The sequence below is a fragment of the Drosophila subpulchrella genome, chromosome 2R (assembly GCF_014743375.2).
Source record: "Drosophila subpulchrella strain 33 F10 #4 breed RU33 chromosome 2R, RU_Dsub_v1.1 Primary Assembly, whole genome shotgun sequence".
Taxonomy (NCBI): Eukaryota; Metazoa; Arthropoda; class Insecta; order Diptera; family Drosophilidae; genus Drosophila; species Drosophila subpulchrella.
Window position 1 is genome coordinate 12,459,156 of NC_050611.1, and position 22,331 is coordinate 12,481,486.

General features: G+C 41.7%; 2 protein-coding genes across 8 annotated transcripts in view; one reads left to right on the forward strand and one right to left on the reverse strand.

Moving 5' to 3' along the window:
- On the forward strand, positions 1-2,378 carry LOC119550673 (tudor domain-containing protein 5). Of its 2 annotated transcripts, XM_037859533.1 has the most exons (6): positions 3-299; positions 363-704; positions 789-1,337; positions 1,401-1,603; positions 1,666-2,038; positions 2,100-2,378. In XM_037859533.1, the coding sequence occupies exons 1-6, from the start codon at positions 108-110 to the stop codon at positions 2,205-2,207; spliced, it is 1,767 nt and encodes a 588-aa protein (XP_037715461.1). In that variant the 5' UTR covers positions 3-107; the 3' UTR covers positions 2,208-2,378. The 2 variants fall into 2 exon arrangements, with proteins under 2 accessions (XP_037715460.1, XP_037715461.1); XM_037859532.1 differs by having other exon boundaries at positions 1-299; positions 363-1,337.
- Positions 2,364-22,331, reverse strand: part of LOC119550672 — a 26,178-nt gene continuing 6,210 nt past the window's right edge. Inside the window, exons 2-15 of one of the 6 annotated variants that reach the window (XM_037859527.1) lie at positions 15,831-17,573; positions 11,553-11,718; positions 11,157-11,395; positions 10,915-11,078; positions 10,646-10,782; positions 10,447-10,599; positions 8,544-8,639; positions 5,797-5,946; positions 5,653-5,729; positions 5,151-5,462; positions 4,913-5,007; positions 4,747-4,835; positions 4,370-4,686; positions 2,364-4,038 (exon numbers count right to left, since the gene is read on the reverse strand). In XM_037859527.1, the coding sequence (XP_037715455.1) occupies positions 3,903-4,038; positions 4,370-4,686; positions 4,747-4,835; positions 4,913-5,007; positions 5,151-5,462; positions 5,653-5,729; positions 5,797-5,946; positions 8,544-8,639; positions 10,447-10,599; positions 10,646-10,782; positions 10,915-11,078; positions 11,157-11,395; positions 11,553-11,718; positions 15,831-17,573 (3,874 nt within the window). In that variant the 3' untranslated portion in view covers positions 2,364-3,902. The remainder of the gene's footprint in view (positions 4,039-4,369; positions 4,687-4,746; positions 4,836-4,912; positions 5,008-5,150; positions 5,463-5,652; positions 5,730-5,796; positions 5,947-8,543; positions 8,640-10,446; positions 10,600-10,645; positions 10,783-10,914; positions 11,079-11,156; positions 11,396-11,552; positions 11,719-15,830; positions 17,574-22,331) is intronic. The other 5 variants (XM_037859529.1, XM_037859528.1, XM_037859526.1 and 2 more) reach the window with 5 other exon arrangements.

Sequence of the window (22,331 nt, forward strand, 5' to 3'; positions counted from 1 at the left end):
GCTGAATTTTCCAATTCGAAGCGTGGGCGCTTTTTGCGACCATTATTATTTGTAAAATTGCGGGGAAAAAAGATAAGTTTGTGTAAATTCCCACACATTTATTTAGCATGGAAGATCGCGGAATGTTGGGCCTTGTGAAGAAGGTGGTGCACTCGCTGGTGGTGTCCTCGCCTGGGAGGATGACAATCGAGAAGCTGATGCGCGATTATCGCGCAGAAGAAGGCTGCAATGTGCCCTACTTGAAACTGGGATTCAACGACGCCGAAGCCTTCCTCCGATCCATTCCAGATACGGTCAAGGTAAGTCCTCTCACACTATATACAGAACATATATTTGGTGTATTAAACAATACCAATTACCAGGTGATGGGCCACGGACCAATGGCCCTGATAACTGCAGTCACCACCGACAAATCGGCACACATACAGAAGTTAGTCAATGGCCAAAAGAAACCCAGCGCCAGGTCCCGAAATCGACATAAACCAAAGTATTGCTACGCCTCCGCGCGTTCCGACCTAGTCTTTATAAACGAAAGCGCGCGAAAGATGAGTCCCAGATACATACCGCCTCGGACCTATCAGCCACCCGTCAATTATCACATGCCCATTTCGTATCCCAACTACAATCGGCTGCTGTATCCCGGCCACAAACCGATTATTGTCTACGAAAATATCAATGCCATGATCTGCGCCGGACAGCAGCAGGTGCTATATAGTTACTACACGCTGCAGTATTATCTGTATCTCCTGTCGATGATTAATCCAATTAATGCATATGCTTATCCGCAGACAACCCCAAGACCGCAACCGCATACCTTTACACAGAAAGCAAAACCAGAGCAGTGGAAAATTTCAAATCAGACGCAGAACGTTTCGAAACCGGAGCCCCTAAAAGAACAAAAGCGTCAGCCACAGACTATTTCAAGGCCTCAAACACCTGTTGAGATAAAGCAGCAGAATCCGCCTCAGGAATTGGAGAAAGAAACTGATAAACTAGTGGAAGCTTTCAAAAACCTATCTGTGGATGCTTCTCCCACTGGTTACCAAGATAATCAGGAGTACGAGATATACGAGACTGATGAGGAAAAATTGGTAAAAGACCCATTTAGCTCTGAAGAGGAGGAGCAGGCTCCTATACCTGTCATCGAAATTGAAGATTCAGAGGAGGAAGATGAGGCAGTGGTGCTCGATTTTGAGCCCGTTTCCGAACCAAAACCTAATCCCTTATCCACGTCCACAAAATTGGAGGTCATCGCCAAGTCCCAAGCACCTCAACAGCAATTCTATGAGTCTTCCGATGATGGGGACGAAGAAAATGCCATTCCTGCTTATGCTGTGGTAGGACACATTCTAATTAATTATAACATTTGATTTAATTAGTTAAGGCTTCTTTTATTTTAGGACGATCGAGTTTTAGGTCTTGACTATCCTATGGATACGGTTCGTTTTAATTTCAAGCTACCTGAGCGGGACATTAAAGCCATTATAGAGTTGGAGCAGCGCATTGAGGTGCAGTTGGTGAAGGTGGACAATCCACACAATTTCTACTTTTGGATATATAACGAAGAGTATGATGACTACAGGGCCTTGACCTCCAATATGCAGTAAGCTAATCGATACTTAAACTTAATATGAATCATTACAAGTTTTTCAACTATTTCCTTAGAATGTTTTACGAAAGTCGTGAATCGGAAAAGTACATCATGCCGTTGTGTTTGATAACTACGGATCACTTTTGCGTCGTGCGCCACAACCACTCGGGTGTGTGGGAAAGAGCCAAGGTAGTGAGGTACCGACCAAATAACACCAATATGACTATCGAAGTGGAGCTGGTCGACACTGGGCACTTTATGTGTGTGAGTCACAAGGATGTCAAGTTTCTGTTGAAGGAATTTGCCGTGCTGCCGGCGCAGGTATTGACCGGTCGATTGGCCTTTATAACTCAGTTGACGGCACCAGTGTGGTCGGCACAGGCTGTCAAATTCTTCTATAATTTGTCTTCCTATCGCAGACTTTACGCCCAGGTCGAGGCTATAAAGGTGAGTTGAGAGACATAAAAAGCATGTTCACGACGTATTAAAAACCATTTTGCTTTTGTAGAACAACACTGCCTATCTTGTACTAATTGATCCGGACAAAGTGCCCGTTATAAACTTGAATAAGTCGCTGATTGACTCCGGTTGGGTGCTTCGCAGCATCACGGCTTAAATGTTTAAAAATATTCGTTCATACATACCAGTTATCATTCTAGTTATGCGTTCAATCTTACTGTTCAGACCACTTAAAAATTATTACGTCTCGGCATGGAATGTCAAATTGTTTCTTATGTTTCCCATTATGAGATCAATAAAACTCGTTATCGTATTATTTTAAGGCAAACGCTGTCCTTCTGCTTTCTTTTTATTAGTTTACGTGTAATAAAATACTAAGTTACATAAATCCTTCAACAAGTCGCTGTCCTTCGCCTGATTTATGTCCGAAAGTAAAACAAACAAGGACTCAGAGACGAACCACTTGCAAAAGAGATCTCGCTGGCAACTAAATGTGGTTTCTCGAACGGAAATTCGGAATCTGAATGGAAAATCATGATCTTGCTTGGCGGCAGGCCCGCAATAAATACTTGAAATGTAACTGAGGCGCTTTAACAATTCCCTATAAAAGACAACATTGTCTATGTTTTGTATATATATGTTGTGTATATAGTTGGTTTCTTGTATGTTCTTATTTTTTTTTTTGTTATTTTTTGGTGACCGCTGAAACGACGGCACCCTGAGGTTGGTTTTTAATATATTTTTCATTTGTTTTTTTTTTTGTTGAGGCTTCTCTACTACGTTGTGTGTCGAGTGGTGTTTTGTTTGTTAGTGAGTGAAAAACTAATAGTTCAACTACTAATGCGCATTCGTTAAATTTGCTTAAATACTTTTCTTTTTGTTTTGTTTTGTTTCTTGGGTTGTTTTCTTGTTTTGTATATTGCTGAGTTATGTTTTCCCTTTTTTTGCAATGCGTATTTAAATATGCTATATAATCGCAATAATACATAATTGTTTGGTTGTTTGTTTGTTGGTTGCTCGAGTACATAATAGCTACGCGCATAAATATGTTTTGGTATGCTGTAACGCTTCGCTTCGTTTTTATCATAAGTTGATGCATGTCTGTAACCTGTCGCCTGTTGTCTGTTGCCTGATGCCTGATACATGTCACCCTTTGACCCGTTCACCTGGCCAGCCACAGGTGTGCTCGCTTGCGTGTGGTTGTGTGTTCTTGTAGTAGGTCCATAGGACTAACGCCTATGTAGCAATTCAAAAGTCTATTCACTTCGTTATCGTTACAATATCGTGGGCATAAAACTTATATGTAGATTTACTTTATATGTCTGTATTTGAAGTGTGTGTGTGTGGTGTGTGGTGTGTAGTGTGTGGGGTGGCAAATCTTCTATGGCTGTGGGTTGTGATTTTCTGATCTGTCTGCTGGCTGCTGAGTTCTCTCTATCGTATAATTTATCTCTGTATGTACTCGTTTTCTCTTTTTTTTTGTTAATTTTTTTCGATTCTTATATTAAAGTCATCACAGTTAGCGGAGCTGAAATTATGAATAATTATTGAGGACATTTTTTGTGTAATTGTTTTATCTTTTTTTGGATTTTTCGTTTTTAATACGTTTTCTACTAAATCGCAATTGCATATATAGAGTGTCTACCATAAATTGATTCTTTTTTAGTGTACTCTTATCGCGTCTTGGGGTTCCTTTTACTAAATTATTATATACGCAGTGTGTGTGAGTGTGGGTGTGTGGAGTCCTGTGTGTGGTATGGGTGTGGGCTTAGGTGAGTGAGTGCCACCAGCGAATGCTGGCTCAGATGGATGCCCGATGCCCGCCGGCACCGCTCGTCGACGCTCCTCAGTGTCATGGAGTGTTGCCCTCGAACAGGGCCCGGAACTCCCCGCTCCGCGGCCTCGGGAGACCCTCACGTATCGTCTGCACCGGCTCAGCAATGCTCGACTCTGACCCATGCAGTAAATTCTCCTTGAGATCCATGTCACTGAAACGGAGTTCGAATCATTAACAAACATTTACATATTTGAAGATCGTTTAAAAATAAACAAAAGCTATATTTAATAATCCGTAACGGAAACATTTCCCTATAATGGGTAGGATGGGCATAGTTAAAAATGTATCTCCTGGCTTTACAATCATGTTATATAATTGTATGTACTACTTTCGTTCTCTGTTTCTGTTGGTATAATCTTAAAAAACAAAATGAAATGTTTAGGATCATACAATTCTGGAATATCTCTGTTACCAAATGATACCAATTCTATCATCATCTCTTTTAAGATATGATATTATATTTCAATCCCTAGTCAACTTACTCATCTTTGCAGTCATCCGCCTCGGCAGCCAGGGCATTCACCACAGCCGTAATCGTGTTCGACTCCGGATTGCTCAGCTGCTCGTCCTTCTGATGCATTATGTTTGGATTCTTGCCAATCTTGTTCAACCGCTCGGCGGCCACAGTCTCCATGGTCTTGCGCATCAGCGGATACTGATCCAGAACGCAATTGAAATGATCCACGCTCAACGAGAATAGATTGCAATAGGTTTCGGCTCGCACGCTGGCCACACGACGCGCATTGGTCAGCAGACAGATCTCACCGAAGTAAGAGCCATCCGATAGTGAGGTGGCAACCTGGGGAGCAAGTTGGTAATAGGTCAGGGGTTAAATGGAATTCCACTGGGTTTTTCTCACCTCGCCGTTGGCCATGACAATGTCCACCACGCCCTCCTGTATGAAGTACATCTTAGTACCGATCGTACCCTCCTTTATGATAATATCACCTGAAAAACCAGACAAATTGTTATTTCCATTGTTTATCAAAGCAATTTAACAACTATACAGAAGTTGAAAAACCTACCTGGTTGGAAAACTTCGTATTTCAGTTTGGTAACTACGTCGGAAACGAAATTCGAATCGGCATTAGCAAAAAAAGGCACTGACGCCACGAGGGATCTGTAGATTATTAAATCATTGAGTTATATTAGTTATGAACTAAAGTGTAGACAATAATACTAATCCTACTGGTTACTATACTACTATTAATGGCTGAAAGAAGAAACAATTGAAAAATCACTGAACAGTGACAGATCGCCCACCTGCAGTTGTAGTTGATGACATCCTCGCGCAATTTCTCGCTCAACTCGCCAAGTATCAACTCTTCATCGAAGAATTTACCCTGGTACCGATGCTCGAAGTATTCCGTGATGCGCTGTCGCATGTCGCGTGGTAGCTTGCGATAGGCCATATACTCCTCCACCTGTTTGACCTTCTCGCGATACTGGCGCCGGCTGGAATCCAAGCTCTGGATGAGATTGGTCGCGTGACCGAGGAACAATGCGTAACAGGTGGCCCCGGATATCATCGACAGCATCGTGAGCCACATGTCTGTCAGTGATTGTGGTGGGAATCTGGGGGAAAAGAATAGGTTTTATTAGAAGTAATTTAGGATTAGACACATTGTTTAATGAAACATTGACTAAAGTTCGGTATTCTGCTTAAATAAGACTCTTATGGGGTCATTTTGCAGAAAAGTAGATAGGGACAGTAGTAAACTGGGTGGGTACCAGTAAGGCCAAGTAGATGGGCACATTAACTCACCTGCCGTAGCCTATGCAAAGCATGTGCGACATGGCTTTGAACAATGCCCACGAATACTGCTCCAGCCAGTACGATTCCTGTAATGGAATAGCCCATTTAGATAGCCGATACCAGCTAGAAGGGGTTTTACCGATGTGGACCGACCTGCAACTCGTTGATGGAGACCCAGGAGTTGGATGGAAAACCCTGTAACATTGGCACTAAGAACTGCAAGCAACCGCTCCAATGGCCGATCAGGAGCATCATGCAAATTAAATTGAAGATCCTCATGAAGACCGAGGCCATATTGAGGAACTGCAACCAGAGAGGTCAATCAAAAAGAGTGCACATCAACCAAGGCCCAACACCGCTCTTGTGTGTGTTTGTGTCTCTGTGTCTGTGTGTGTGTGTGTGTATGTGAGGGTGTCTTCGAGTGTGTATGCGTGTGTTACATATGGGGGTGTGAGTTCCACATATATAAAACCAAATGTCTCAAGTAAACGAGAGAAAGAAAACCCAAACGAGGAAATTAAACTTGGAACTTGGAAAAATTTATTTGCAACTTGGCGCTATTGGTGACGTCATTTGCGATTCCAGCTACCGGTATTAAATATAACAGTTATTGCGTTATGCCAATCAAAGCAACTAAAACAAATCAAACCACAGCCATTAAACAAGAAATTACTCAATCTCCCCACTCTGCCCGATAAAGTATGCAACGAATACTCATACTCGTAATCCTCGGTCTCCAGATCTTCGGATCGGAGCAGAGCGGTTCGGAGTCGATATACATAGTACATCCGATAAGATAAAATAAGATAAGATTAGTCTAGTGTTAGGCAATACAACAGTGTCCGGTGTACTGGGTGTACTTTGTGTACAGTGTACAACCTGAGCAATCAATTCAAAACTCAATCAATTCAAATTCAAACCATTTCTACATTTCGAATAGGTGCAAAATCAGCTTCTAGTTTATGGTACAAGTGCTCATCTTTACTTTTGTTTGTTTTTTGTTTGTTTTGTTTTTCGTTTGTTAAACATAATTACGGACACTAATCCGTTCAAACGTTCAAAATATCGAAATCGAAACTCGTATTTTACAATGAAAGCATTTTTGTTTGTCTGACTTTCGCAGTTGTTAGAAATTGTAATTGAACTACGTAATTCGGTAAAAAGAACGGTAAACAAACCAACGGAATGTATACAAGAAATAAACGGAAATCAAACGAACGGTAAACGAAAACAGAGCAAGAGCAGGAACACAGAGCTTTAGAGAAGATAGAGAGAGCGAAAGAGCGAGGGAGCGGTATTGAGATAATAAAATAACGGTTGTTGCATTCAAGAATTCAGTGGCTGTAGCTGCATGTGTGCGTGTACATGTGTGTGTGGGTGTCACTTCAAAAAGCTTTTTTGTATTTATTTTCGCGCTCCTGCTGAAATCTTTTGTACAAAAGAAAGTGGAAGTGGAAAAATCAAGAAACCAAAACCAAACCAGTAACAGTAACAAAACAACAAGTTACGGTAGCAGAGGAAGCAAAAAAGAGTAGAGTTCGTACACAGAGAAAAACATCATCACAAATTATCTTTTTTATCAGCTTTAAACATTTCGAAAATATTATTTTTTATTTATTTAAAATAAATAATTTTCTAAGGTTTTTGACAAGAAGTAGCCATTATTTAAATACGTTAAATAATTCCTAAATTCCAAAATTATCTTCAGTTATATCTTTTAACTTCTTTGGATATTACTACTATGTTAAAAAAACTGATATGATATTGAGGAAATCTGTAAAAAATTTAAGTTTTCTCTGTGTAGTTTGGAGAGAGCGAGTTCGAGCGGAAAGCGCACAGCACAAAAGCATAAAGCATTGAACAGAGTGTCAATCAAAGTGAGGTTAAGTTGAGTACGATAGATACGATATAGGTTAGGATATGTGGAAAGCGTTTGGCACCGGCCCACAAATGTATGCTATAGAATACGAGTAGTATGTGGCTAGATATAGTACAGTGTTCGTGTTCGATCTGATTGGTCGTTGGATCAGTTTTCCTGCTTCAGATCGATTGACTATATTGGATGTCTTTGTGTAATAAATGTCTTTGTGTTCGGATCTAATACCTAAACCTAAAGCGAAAGCAGCAGCAGCCATACTATATAGTATAGTGCAGATTAGTTGGTGTTTTTACAGTGGTAACATTGGTATCTGTGCTGCTTCGGTTCATTTAAGCAAAAACCATTAAACACACTATACAATTCGAATCCGTAATATATCCTGAGATCTGTGGCGTTTTCATGCTCTTCGCAGAGATCTATACATAACCCAGCTAATCTGTGGTCCACAATGATAGATATAGCAGTACGATAGGATTTCCGATCATGCCCATGCATGGAGTCAAAAACTACGGAATCTAGCGAAATATAATACATTATCCTTCTGACTGATTCTACGTCGTGTGAAGAGCATGAAAAGAGCTTCGGTGTGGTACCGAAGATATATAAATGAAAACATTTGCTGCTTTTGGGCTAAACTCTCTTCTTCTTCATCGTTTTATCGAGATTTTCATTATGCATCAAATGAGAAATAGAGATTATGTATGGCAATATCAATCAATCAATCAATATGTAAAAAAGGCAGTCTCAGAAAATTTACAGAACGTACGAACGAACGAACATTAAAATCAAGCAAACATGATCAACGAACAATCGAACGAACGAACAATCGAACGAAATTATGCACTAAAACTCAATTTTGGATTAGACATTCCTCAAAATATGAGTTATGCTGCACCAATAATACATAATCATAATTTCAATCAATCAATCAAGGCTTTTGGTTTTTGTTATCAATATATACTGAAGTTGTTGTGTTGTTGATTTTGATTTTTGGGTTGTTACTTTTTATTGGATGGTTTACCTTGAGAATTAGGTTGCTTTTTGTCAAGCCATCTTTGTCTTTTCTGTTCATTCTCCCTCTGCGATCAGCACTTTTTTTCTGTAGATTCTGCAGAATCTAAAAACCATATATACACATGTATTTTAGGCCCTGATTCAGCTAGGTTGGATTTTTGTATTGTTTTGTTTATTTTATTTTTGTTTTGTTTGTTGTTCTTGAACTGATTTTCATAAGCATCATACGTTGTTAGTCGCATTTAGCAGAATTCTTTTCTTTTCATCGCTTAAGTTGAGCGCATCAAAAACAAAATAAACATAAATCATAATATACGGTGGTTTCCAATTTTAGGCTACGTATTACAAGGGGCTCGAGGAGCAGTACGTATCTCATAGGATGTGGTGTGGTTGGGGTGGATTGGGAACTAAGGGGAGTGGGTAGGGATTTCGTTTTTTGGATAAGAGATATAGGGTAAAAACATTCCCCAACCCTTGAGTTGCGGAAATGCCTTTAAAGAAGTTCAAAGAGTTGTACAAAGTGCTATGAAGAATATCGATTTGAGTGCTTCAAAGTCAGCAAGAAAATGAATAGGAAAATCGAATATCAGAACAACAGAAGCGATAAATCGAAGACTCAACTGAAGAAATGTGAAAGAAAGCAAAGGAATCTTCCCGCGGCACAAGTGAACGAGTTCTCAAGCTTAGCGAGCGCGTCAGATGGTTTGAGAAAAACCCAAAAAAATATACATAGGTATACATTTTCGATTAGATTTTGAGTGTGTTACGAATATGGTGGGTGTGGGTGTGTGGTGTGAGATATAGGTATGTTCTTGCAGTAATCGGCCTGGGGGATAATTCTGGATCTGGTCTGGTGGACCCGAAGCGCAGCAGGCGCACAACACGAAACATACATCGGGGTCACACAACTGTATAATGTACAAACTGAGTTGGCTTATGGTACAGCGATTGTCTGGTTCTATGTTTGATTGACTTTATAGACACACATAGGTTGAGGGAGGTATATCATACTTGGTAAACAAAACGATTGGTAATCGAACGCAAAGGATTTAAACGTTTAACGGAAATCATAGACACAGAGGTTCCAGATAACAACTCAAAGAAAATACATAGTTTGAACATTTCTGCGCGCCATCCACAATTAAAGTACTTTTAATGCCACACACATGTACGTACACATGTAACAAAGAAAAGTGAGCACTTCGGGGATGTACTTTAAAATACTCCCCTGACCACTGACCACTGACCACTGTGCTAAGCCTAACTGCAGTTGCCTAGTTATAACCTAGATCCTCGAATCTGTTTTTGTGGTGTGGAGTGAACGAGTATTTATGCTGATCTTACGGTCGAGAATTTGGAGCAAACGAAACGGAAATTGGAACTGAAGAGAGGGTCGCTCAGGGACCAAGGATCCCTTGAGGTAATGACGAAACGGAAACGGTAACAAATATATACACAGAAAAAATGTACAATAAGAAGAGTTAAACTTGTAACAGTTACTTTTTATAAATATTTTCGGTTTGGGGATCAAAAACAATAGTTCACAGTGTAAAATAACATCGCATACTTTTAGACTTATGTACTATGGTGTTTAATCTTAAGTAAAGAAGTAAAAATACCTAAACAGAACCGATTAATCAATGAAAAGTTTTCGTATTACTCATCAGATCTGAATAGGTATTTAAAAATTATACGACATCAAAAGCGTCGACATGATTTACATAAGAGGAGTTCTTAAAACCCCAATATCATCTCTTCTGTGTATATATTGTACAAATGTGTCGTAAAACTGAAAACCAGGGGGAGTAAGTACATTGTTATGCAAACTAAAGATGAAACGGTAACGAAACGAAACGGAACTAAAGAAACTAAACGATCGAGCGTTGCCAAAATGAGCCGGGTGTACTCACATAGACCTCCTCCCATTGGGAAACGTAGCGCACGAGGCGGGAAAGACGGAGCAGTCGCACCAGGGAGAGCAGCTTGGCCAGGCGCAGGATGCGCAGGGCTCGTCCGGCATGCAATATTTGAAAAGAATCAGAGAAATCCTGCAATTTCATAATCTTAAATTAAAATGTTGCGTACTGTTTCTTAAATACATTGACTTACTTGATTGAAAATTAAAAATATATAATCTAGCGGTATCGACGAAATCAAATCGAGAAAAAACCAAGTTCTTAAATAGTGTTTAGCTATAAGCTTTGGATCCAATATTACTTGTTCAGCGTTGTCTTGTTGCATAATTCCTGAAATCATACATTCGGGCGAAAGTTTTTTGGTTAAGCAGGGGCGCAGTATTTAGGGGACATGGTACCAGTTTTGGAAGGGGTTCGGAAGGGGGTTTGTTAGTTAGTTCGGCTTGGTTGAGTGTGCATTACCTGTTCTAAAATTGACTACAATATCTATTAAAAAAATAGTATCACTTAGGCAGTTGAAGGCAATCCATCGTGTGCTCAGATCATCGTTGAAGAATGATATTGCGACTGGCAGGATAATAAGATTTGCTACTAATAATAAAAGCATGCAAAGGTCCCAGTAAAACCTGTTGAAATAGATGGGTTAAAAGGTTAAACAAGTTATAATCGGGATTGTATAGTAATGTTAATATTTGAAAACCCACCTGAATGAACTGCACGGGTGTATGACCCAATGCCCGGAAGTTTTCTGACGTATGCGCTCCTTGACCAGTGCCTTTCGGCTGCCAAACAGTTTCATGGCCAGTCGGTTGTCCGTCGGCTGGAACCATGATTGCAATTGACTTTTTAGGAAATTCGCAGAGACTTTTTCCGACACGATCGGTATGTTGGGCATGGGCTCCTCTTTCGGAGTGCCGTACAACGACACGTCATCAAAGTGTACCTGTGCAGGATCAGAGGTGGAATCTCATTAGATTTTTAGGGTTCGTGACCAATTGCCTGGTCAGCAGTCAAGGTCAGAGTCGGTAGATAATGGGGGGAGTGGTATTTGGGATGTGCATGTCCTGTCCTAGTGGTACATATAAAACCTTTGTCCTTGCCATTTCGGTTCCTTGGTCGCATATTAGCAGGGCCTCATCATCGAAAGCGGTGACCAGCGAGTCGGTGCAGGTGTTTTCGAACGAAATGCGCAGGTCGTTCTCGTTCACATTCAGCACCGAGCAGTAGGAGCAGCGTACCGATTCCTCACTATCCCCGCTCAGCAGTCTGAAATGGCATTGAGAAGATCAGGTCGGAATCTACAAACACGGAAGTGCAGCTGCCTCGAAATATTCCGTTACACAAAATTATGCCATAAGGCTGGGGACTGCCTAAAATGAAAGTGAAACTACGCAGATGGGGTGTCAAGGTGGGCGGGATGGTCGTATGTCGGTAAACGCACCGGTTTTATTGATTACGTAGATATGTATATGCCCCTAGTGGGTATCATGGTTTTCGGGGTTTCTGAAAACTTTGCTTGGAACCTATAAGGGTATTATGTATAAAATAATTTATAGCTTTTATCCTAATATATTTTGAAACAAATAAGGTCCCTAGCGGAACCGATATTTTTAGTTGGTTTGGATAATATCTAAAAATACTTTATAGTAATGGAAAATTTAAATCGCAAGCAGACACAACCTTTGGTTTTTTTTCAGACCAATGTTTGTTTTAAACAAAAGAAAAAACTCCACAAATTAAAGGTTTCTATATAGTTTCCTAGTTTTCAAGTAAATTAAAATGCCGCATATATGTATGTATTTTATTTGCCACAATTGCTCCTATCTGAAATTGATCTTTCTACCTACTGCTTATGATGGTAATAAACTTTACGATTTTAAAGTTCTGTAGGTTACGATGTTACCTAAATTAATTTCGCTGCAGGGTGTTTCAACTCTTGATCTGCGAACTATCTGGTTTTTCTTGATATTTTTGTTTATTTTTAATTGCGGCACACGCACTATGCAGGTTGAATCAGTGCGACGGCTGCTGCCCTCACCTTGCCCGCTAGATGGTGATTGTCAAGGTTTTCCGGGGAGGCAGCCCGAGAAACTGGAATCCGAATCCCCCTGTGAGCAGCACACCCCCTCCTAGAATTAATACATATGTATATCTTTTTTTACTGCCGCTTGCGTTTTTTTGGAGCAGCATACACTAGGCACTAAATACTGAACACCGAACACCGAATAACGAACACTGAACGACAAATCGCGTGGTACGGATATTATTCACGTTCACGGCGGACCTGTGTATAAACCCATAGACATAGACCCATTGTTAAGGCCCGGCAGAGATGGAGACGCGTGCTCGTGGTTACGTTGGTTTCGGCTTTCGCGTCACGGTTAGTCGTACTGATATTTTCGTATATTCATAATACTTTTCGTAATTGTGTCTGTGCTTCTATTATTACTACCGCTCTCTTTCGCCCGTTTCACACTCAATTGAGTGTACTTTTAAATGGGAAAGTTTCGTTTTAATTAAGCCTGATGAAGCTGATTTAATTTAATCTTGGCCGCCATTGGCATTAGCCTAATGAATTTATTAGTTATTTGTATTGTTATTATTGTTGCTGCTGTTTTGGTTGCTCACCAACCGCCGAGCCGACTATTGCATTACACAAATCAAATCACTTTGATGGGTACATTTCTTAATTGTGGTTTCAAATTTATCTCACTTCACAGTGTTTTTGTTTGATGTTTTGCATTCGAAACTATCCCATCGGTTGGCTGGCAACTGGGAAACGTGCTGGAGCAGATGTTTTTGCTGATTTGATGGATATGGATATGACTCGACGGCGACGAAACGACCGACAAACCGACCAACCGACCGAACGACCGTTTCGAATCGGAGAAGTCTGGAGAAGCGCGCGCTATATAGAGTAGTACCCAGAACCGGGTACTTGGAGTGATTACAGCGGCAAACTTTTTGCGACTAGCGGTCGCCGCTCGCAAACCGCCTGGAAATCGCCGGCAAACACTCCGAAAACGAGACCGGATCGTTGCCACTTCGTAGCGCTTTTCGGAATGGAATGGAATCGTATCGAATCGGTCGTGGCGTCCTCGAGCCCCAAAAACGAGGGGGTGGGTGTTCTGGATCGTATAGCTCTTTATTTATACTTTCTGTGTGTTTGCTGGCCGAGCGATATTCTTACCTCGAATATCAATTGGTCCACGGAATTGCAGTTTGCTTCCGAGTAAAAAACAAAAAGAGGAGGAAAAGCTATAGACCCAAATTGGCTGGCAATTGCCTAATTAAATAATTGAGATATTGACACCGTGCACTTGACGCTGGTTTTTATCTTTATTTTCTAGTTGTCTTTTTTTTTGTATCTTTTCCGTTTCTCTTTACTGTTATGGCTACTAGTATTTATTTTTTTTGTTGCCAGACTTTTATTAAGCTGTTGCTGATGCTGCGACGACTTGATAACCTGTTCTGAACCCCGCGGCCGTTGCACAATAAATAAATAACGAATTTGTGCTGCCTTTTAATTGATTTCGCGACGACCGACGACGCAAATTATGGCTGCTTGTAATTCGCTGCCCGGCCTGGCTGTCTTCACAAAAATTGATGCCAATAAAACCACACACAATACAATACAATATACACGAGTCGAAAACTACGAAAACTATCCGAAAACAGTAAACAGCAAATGGAATATAAACAATGATCCGCAAATATGTCTGGATTTTATGTAAATGTATGCGGGGAGCGCGTTTTATTCCATTCTCGGGGGTATTGGATAGGTACGGTTCGGATTGGATATCACTGGTCTCAGAAAGGAGGAAGTGTCCAGGTCGGGGTCTTCGCGGATCTGGGTCTCGTTCTCGGTCGCAATTTGTGGATTTGTGTGCCCGCGACAAATTATGGAATTATGGTATTCACCCGGTGCGATTGAATCGTTGTTTACTTTATCCCCCACAATCAGGCTGATAATGGAGCCGCTTTTCCGCCTCGCTTTTCCGTTTAGATCCCTCCTATCCCCTAAATCTCTTTTATCGATTCCATTACGATTTGCAATCACACAATGCCAACGATTGTTGAAGTATTTGATTGGGACTCCTTTTTTATAGGCTTGTTCATATTAGAACTGTCAGTATGAAACTTTAACTTTGGAAAAATGCAAAACTATGATATTTACATAAACAACTTAAGCAGCAGAACTTTTTGTTAACGTATTTAGTTTTAAGTTATTTCAAGGCACGTAAAGCACTACAGAACTTGTATGTGTTTATTGTATTCTTATCGTTTTTTTAAATTATTCATAATTCTCCGAAACTATATATGTATATATTTTTTAACTTAGAAGTAACAACACTTTTCACACACCGATTGTAGACTTTCGATCCCTTTGATTTTTGGTTTTTTCAACTGGCGTTTTGACTTTCGATCCGCTCAAATGGGGAGTTCACTGCTCGACGACCATTAGAAGTTTATTGCGCGAACTGAGACGAAAGGCAGGTCGGAGTGGGAATCTCGGTCTGCGACGATGGAATTATGCAAATGCCCGCCGATAAGCAGAGCGAACGAAAGCACTCAAAAAAACCGGTAGGAGACGGCCAGACGCTTTGCATACGCGTAATTCCCACTTGTAAGCTGGGGTAATGTCTTGAATGGATCGCTCTCTTTTCGGGGAATGGGGTAGACTGAGGAAAAAGTCTTTATAGACTCAGAAATCCCCTTATATATGCATAGACTTCTTTATTTTAGGAAAGTTTGAGCTTACTTTTTTTTCTTATTTAAGGCTAATTCTAGGCTGTATTTTCTTTCAATGAATATTTTTTCCCATTATGACTAGGGTTCATTTGAACTTTCTAACAATGTATTGAGATTATTGTGTTTGTTTAATCAGAACTTAATCAACATAATCTTTAACATTTCCGTATTGATTACAATCAAATGGGAAACTAAAGAGGAAAATTTAAATGCCTAAGCTTTACTACTATATTAAGTTTATGATCATCTTTTATGTAACAAAACGGCCTTTTCCAATTCACTGGTTTTATTCTAAATGGATTTACAAATTGTTAATACTTTGTCGATTTAACGTATCTTAGAGGAAGCTATTAAGTTTTGCATCTTAGTTCCATAACCTTTCAGATGATATAATAATATTGACCGAAAGCTGTTTACGTATCATTAAAAACGGATCTTTTAGGTTGAAAGTAAAAATCAGAGCAGTCTCAAGAACTCGGGATTATATTTTTTAAGAAGACTGGACACTAAAAATTTTCACTTAAAATCCGAATAGAGGTATTGGAAATTCACACTCTCTTAAAAGATGATATTATAATGAAAAATATATATGTTCAAAAACTTTTCTAACCGTGCACAGTACTCACCGATCGCCGAGCTTGCCCTTGTGCCGGCGGATGTGGCGCCGGTTGAAGCTGTTGGTGCACGACGTGGACGTGGGCCTTGCCGGATAAGGACACGGGTGGTGGCCCCCGAAGCTGTGCAGCTGCAGCGACGCCTTGAGATTGGCCGGCGCTGTGGCCGAGGAGGAGGCGTGGTGATAGGGGTACGAGTAGGGATGCGGATACGCGACCCCGGCGCTGGCTACGGTGATGGTCGACTCCCCGACCGGCTCGTGGCCCTCGTTGGCCTCCGAGGAGCCCTCCTGCTGGGACCCGTTGCTGGAGGAGTGGTGCGTGTAGTCCGTGGGGGCGCTCAGCTGGCGATTGAACTCGGCCTTGCGGCGCGTGAGGTCCGTGAGGCAGTACTTGTTCAGGTGTCCGTTGCTGCTCACCGAACTCTTCGGCGACACGGCCGCCGCGTAATGACTGTGGCCAGGTCCTGATCCTGCTCCTGCTCCAGCTCCCGATCCTTGGGCGTGGGCGTGCAGCTTGTGGCATGAGTTGCTGCTGGCGCTGAGCAAATTGCAGTTCTTGCTGCCGCTGGCCGAGCTGCTGATCTTGGCCGCCAGCGAGTGCGGCACCGGCGGACTCTTGCCCGTCGCCGGAATGGTGTGGCTGCCGCCCTCGCTCCTCACCGATCCCCGATGACCGGGCAGCGTTTGTCGGCCCTGACCCTGCCCCTGCCCCTGACCCTGCCCCTTGCCCTTGAGCGATCCGTTCAGGAGCAACTGTTGCTGGCGGGCAGCAACCGCTGACAAGTTGGGCAACTGTTGGGCCCTCGTGCAGGTGGATGACGAGCTGGCCGGCGCCGAGGAGGCCTGCGGATGCGGGCTGGAACTCGAACTGGAGGCCACCTGCGGCTGCAGCGAATGCTTCTTCTCCACCAGATACAAGTTCAGATACTTGTCACCCGGATGCAGCGAATTATCCGACACCGCGTTCGACTTCGAGATGATCTGGCCCTTCTTCTTGGCGGTGCGCGTTTTCAGTGAGAGATTGCGCAGCTTCTTGGACTGCTCCTTGATCTTGTTGGTGCGCAGGAACGAGGGACTGTTGGCGATGCACTTGAAGATGTACGTCTCGTTGACCAGTTGCTGCTTGTCACTCCCGCTGTAGTCGTACTCGCTGTTCAGATTGAGATTGAGGTTGGTCAGGTGGCGACGTTCCCTGTCTCTATCTCTGTCCCTATCACGATCCCTATCCCTATCCCTTTCCGGATCTGGATCTGGGTCTGGCTCCGGCTGGCTGGCCAACTGCTGGTCACTGTAGTGGCTCTTGAGCAGCGAGCCGGCTCCTTCTGCAGCCGCTGCACTCAAGCTGCGCGAGTACTCGTGGCAGGCATCGTAGAGCGCCGACTGGCCACCAGTGCTGCTCACGCTCTGGGTGCCGCAGCTGACGGGACTGTGGCTGCTGTCGAGGATTCGCAGGCCGCTCCTGCTGTCCCCGGAGTTCTGCTTGGAGATGCCACTCGTGGAAAGCCGACTGCTGCTGCTGCGCTGCCGTTGCTGCTGTTGCAGGTGTTGCTGTTGCAGATGTTGCTGCTGCTGCTGCTGCTGTTGCTGCTGCTGCTGGAGGTGTTGCTGCTGCTCATCGCCCGCCCGCAGCAGCGAGACGCTGTCCGCCGGCTGGCCGTTGCTGAGACTCACCAGAGACTGGCGCACCAAGTGCTGGTGCGAGTGCGAGTGCTGCTGCTGCTGGCTGTCCGGGCACAAGTTGTCGCGGCTGGCACTGGAGGAGGAGTCCCAGGAGGAGGAGCAGCCGTTGGACGGAGTGCCGGGGGAAAGAAAGAGGAGACTTCAATGAGTACCGGGTTCGCTGGCGGAATGAAAATAACCAGCGGCGCTGGCAAACACTCAAATTTATCTATTTCAAATTGGCAAGCAAGCATTGGAGGGAGACGAGTTCAGAGGGCCACGCTAAAGTGAGCAGGAAACAGAGTGTGTGCGAGTGTGGAAAACCGCGAGACAAACAAAGAAAATTCTTAATTATAAATATTGATTGTGCAACATGTGAGCGGTGGGGAGAAGGTGGTGGAGGTGGAGGAGTATCGCATTCCCGGCTTGTATGTGAGTTCATCGCACAGAGGACACTTGATATGGTAGCCTTCTAAGGCCCAGCTTTAGATTCTGGAGTTTAAACGGTTCGGATCGGATAAAGTATGACTAAATCTGCTAATTACTGTCGCTTTGGCTCAAATAGTCTCGTGACTTTAATAGGATTATTAGGTAAAGCGTGATCATTACTTTCAGCTTTACTCGAGACATCATTAGGAATATTAGGTAAAAAGTGACCTAAGCTGTTCATTACTAAGTATTATTTTGGCGGCTTAAAAGGGAATATTTTTATACCCTTGCAGAGGGTATATTGATTTCAGTCAGAAGTTTGCAACGCAGTGAAGGAGACGTTTCCGACCCCATAAATTATATATATTCTTGATCAGCATGACTAGACGAGTCGATCTAGCCATGTCCGTCTGTCCGTCTGTCCGTCTGTCCGTCTGTCCGTCTGTCCGTCTGTCCGTCTGTCCGTCTGTCCGTCTGTCCGTCCGTTTCTACGCAAACTAGTCTCTCAGTTTTAAAGCTATCGAGCTGAAACTTTCCCAAAAGTCTTATATCTTTTGCAGGTAGTATATAAGTCGGAACCAGCCGGATCGGACAACTATATCTTATAGCTCCCATAGGAATAATCGGACAAAAAAATGAAAAAAAATTATATCTTTGGTGTTTTTTAGCATATAAACTCCTAAGCTTGGAAATAACAATTTTTAAATAATTTTGAATTTTGAATTAAATTTTATCGAAATCGGACGACTATATCATATAGCTGCCATAGGAACGATCGGAAAATTTGTGGAAAAATAATATGAAAAAAATTATAGCTTCGGTGTTTTTCAACATATAACCTCCAACGCTTGGAAATAACATTTTTTAATTAGTTCTGAATTTCGAATTAAATTTTATCAAAATCGGACGACTATGTCATATAGCTGCCATAGGAACGATCGCAAAATTGGTAGGAAAATAATATGAAACAAATTATAGCTTCGGTGTTTTTTAACATATAACCTCCTACGCTTGGAAATAACATTTTTTAATTAGTTCTGAGTTTCGAATTTAATTTTATCGAAATCGGACGACTATATCATATAGCTGCCATAGGAACGATCGGAAAATTGGTAGGAAAATAATATGAAACAAATTATAGCTTCGGTGTTTTGTGACATATTATCTCATACTATTGGGAATATCATTTTTTGTGTTATTAAATTTAATAATTATAGCTGCAAGGGTATATAAGCTTCGGCTTGCCGAAGCTAACTTCCTTTCTTGTTCTTATTATTTTAAATCAATGTTTAAGTATTTAGTATTCAGATTCATTTACATATGTAGTTTTGATACCAAACTGTTTGATTAATTATTAAAACCTGTCCCTTATATCGAGTGCCCAATGTGACCGCGATGTGTGATACAATTTATAGAGACATCTATATACAATGGTTGACATGCTCATCTGGTTTCTGATCGCGCGAAAAATTCAACTAAATTAATGTATGGCGGCACGCAGGCCAAGCACTGATAGAGCCACAGATACAGATAAAGGTACAGATACAGATACAGATACACAAGCGGTAACAAATTGCTACAGGGAGATACAGATACAGATACAGATACAGAAACACACCGAGTCGATATGGGGGAGATAAAGATATATATGGCTGGGAACGCGTGCCCAGATGGTGCTGAAACCATTCCGCACGGTGGGCGGCGGAAGTGCCCTAAATCAAATGGGCAAATGGCCAAGATAAGATAAGGCTGCGACAGACGGACACGGCTGATAAGGCGTGGGAGCAAAGCGGTAACAGTGGAGCCAAAAGGGAAGCTGCATGGTTATATATTTACAAATGATATGGGAGTGATAGTTTGCATATTGAGGAACTTTGACTTTGATTATTGTACCAACTCAATGTTGGTAAGCAGTCTCGAGTTATTTCGGTTTTCTTTTTTAGATTTATATGTAAAAGCGTTTCCCCTATACCTATTTCTATACCTTCTTTAATAGTTAAGAATAGATTGAATGGAATGTTAGTTAGCCATGCGATGTGGCCCACTGTGCCCTGGGCAATCACAGCTACCAAACGTGAGGCAAACTATTGTTGACATAGCTGATGGGCCCCCAGTTCTCGAACAAAGGGAAAACAATTGAAGCCCTATTCTCGGTGTGCGTGCATCGAACTTTTCCGATTCCGATTCAAATTCCGGCTCCCAGCTCTAGTTGAGTGCGAAAAATGGGGCGGGAAAATGGAAATGATGCAGAGCAAACAGCATTTCCCAGCCCGGAATCGACTCGAATCAATTTCGGTCAATTAGGCAGAGGCAGCCTTCCTCACGCCAGGGGCGCAATTATCCCAATTCTGATTCAAACTTGAATGCGAATCGGAATTGGAATTGGATTTCGAATCAAATCGGCATTTGTTCAAATATAAGTAAATATGTCAAATATTTGCACGCTAATGCTCAGCCGATGAGTGTGCACTTCACAGATACCGAACGACGGCCGAGATACAATCGCACATCCACATCCGCTGCCGAGGGGCGGCCTCTTGGCAATCTCGGACCTAATCTGCCCCAAAGCCACTTTCGAGGAGGCAAACCAAAACCAAAACCCAAACTCAAGTCCAAGCCCAGAGGCAAATCAGAGCGAAAGCATCGAGGGTCTGGCTCGGGGGAATTTCAGCGCATGGGGCTCCTATCTGATGGCTTTTTCATCTCGGCTTCGAGTGTTTGCCACCTGTCAAGTGCTGCAGTCAAAAGTTACCCTTTCCCCTTTTGCCAACTTTGTGCCCAGTTTTTCGGGCTAAGTAAACTAATAAGACAGCCTTGGATGCACAGAGAAAATAATATTTATGCGGACAACTCATTTAAATGGAATTCAGCATATTTTAAGTATCTTAAAGCTTAGATAAACTTGCATAAATTTCACCTAAATTTTAAATCATTATAAAATCATTACTTTATTATCCGATTTTTAGTGATACTTTATTAATATTACATTATTTTATTATTTCATAAGCAATTTTAACAATAATTGCTTTTTGTTTTTAAAGAAAATATTTGTAAACAGTCAAAGATCCCGGAAAAACAGATTTTTAAGAATTTCTTAATAAGAAATGATCTATATTTAAATAGTATTTAGTATCCTCAAATATTTATAAGATCCCATCACTAACAAAAAAATATTGTCATAAACTTATTTAATTAAATTAGTAATATTATGATAGTTATTATCGTTTGATCTTAAGTTTAAGCTTTCCTGATATATGGCCAATAACTGCATCTATTGTTGGTATGCCTGCTTTTTGGATATGCATAACATCTGATACAATTTTCTAGGAATTTCTCTGCGTGTAGCCTTTTTGCGTGGCCCATGTCCAATGTCAACTTTGGCGCATTGGAGTGGCCCTCCGGGCTGGGGATTAGCCGTCGAGATCGGAGCATGTGCCGCCCATCCTCGAGAGCTTCGATTTGAGGGCCAAACGAGTCTGGCGGAGCAGGTTTCCGCCATCGAAATCGCCACTGCCCCTCCGCCCGCCGCTCAGAAACACAATATGCCTCAATTAATAATTCAAAAGCCAATTGAAGGCATTAAGCGTAAATTCGTAAGGCGTACGTAATTGAGTCGCTGCCTGCCTGCATTCCACTTCGTTCATCGATATTAAATCAAGTGCAGCTGTGAGCCCCCAAATGTGGATCCCCACAACTATATTTATAACCGATCTACTGGTCTTAATGGAGATGTAAATGTGCCATGCAACGATCTAATTTCCCTGAGCCCCATCAAATGTGAAATATTTTTGTGGTCTTGAACTTTGGAACATTATTCATCATGACCGCTTGAACTATTTTAATACGGCTTCTGCGCGAATATTTGGGAAAACGTTCAATATGCATTTAATTGCTCATGAACCGAAAGCTCCCGCCAGCAAAATCAAACAAAATTGAAAGCAAATTGCCTAACATGCCACTCGATACACATTTCCGTGTAAACAAATTACGAAAATTTCCATTTTTAGTGCACAAATGTTTACTTCTGTGCCAATTTACGTAGGCTTTGCAGTCAGGCGGATTTTATAGAGATTAAATATATATTAACGATTTCTTCTTTGTATAAAGGAAAGTGAATCAGAAAAAGGGTCATATAAATAAGGTGTTTACGACTTCCTTTATATAATTTTAAGAACTGTATAAATACTTTGAAAAAAAAAGCATAGGAAAGTGATCAAATATTTTATTCTATTTAATGATTTTTGTTTCTTCAATGATTTCTTCCAAAATGTTTATAATAAACATCCAACACCAACCCTCCTTAGAAAAATCTCGACCCTTGACATTTTTCAATTTCCTAATCAACATTCCTTAAATGTAAAATTATATCTCCCAAAAATATGACTAAAGCTTAAGTAAACAAGTAGAACGAGTTTAAAACGAC

What these genes read in the sequence shown, in the direction of transcription:
- LOC119550673 (XM_037859532.1), top strand. Translation starts at nt 108, where the DNA reads ATGGAAGATCGCGGAATGTTGGGCCTTGTGAAGAAGGTGGTGCACTCG. An exon ending in CCATTCCAGATACGGTCAAG is followed by an intron (nt 300 to 362) that starts GTAAGTCCTCTC and finishes ACCAATTACCAG; the next exon opens with GTGATGGGCCACGGACCAAT. An exon ending in CCCAGGTCGAGGCTATAAAG is followed by an intron (nt 2,039 to 2,099) that starts GTGAGTTGAGAG and finishes TTGCTTTTGTAG; the next exon opens with AACAACACTGCCTATCTTGT.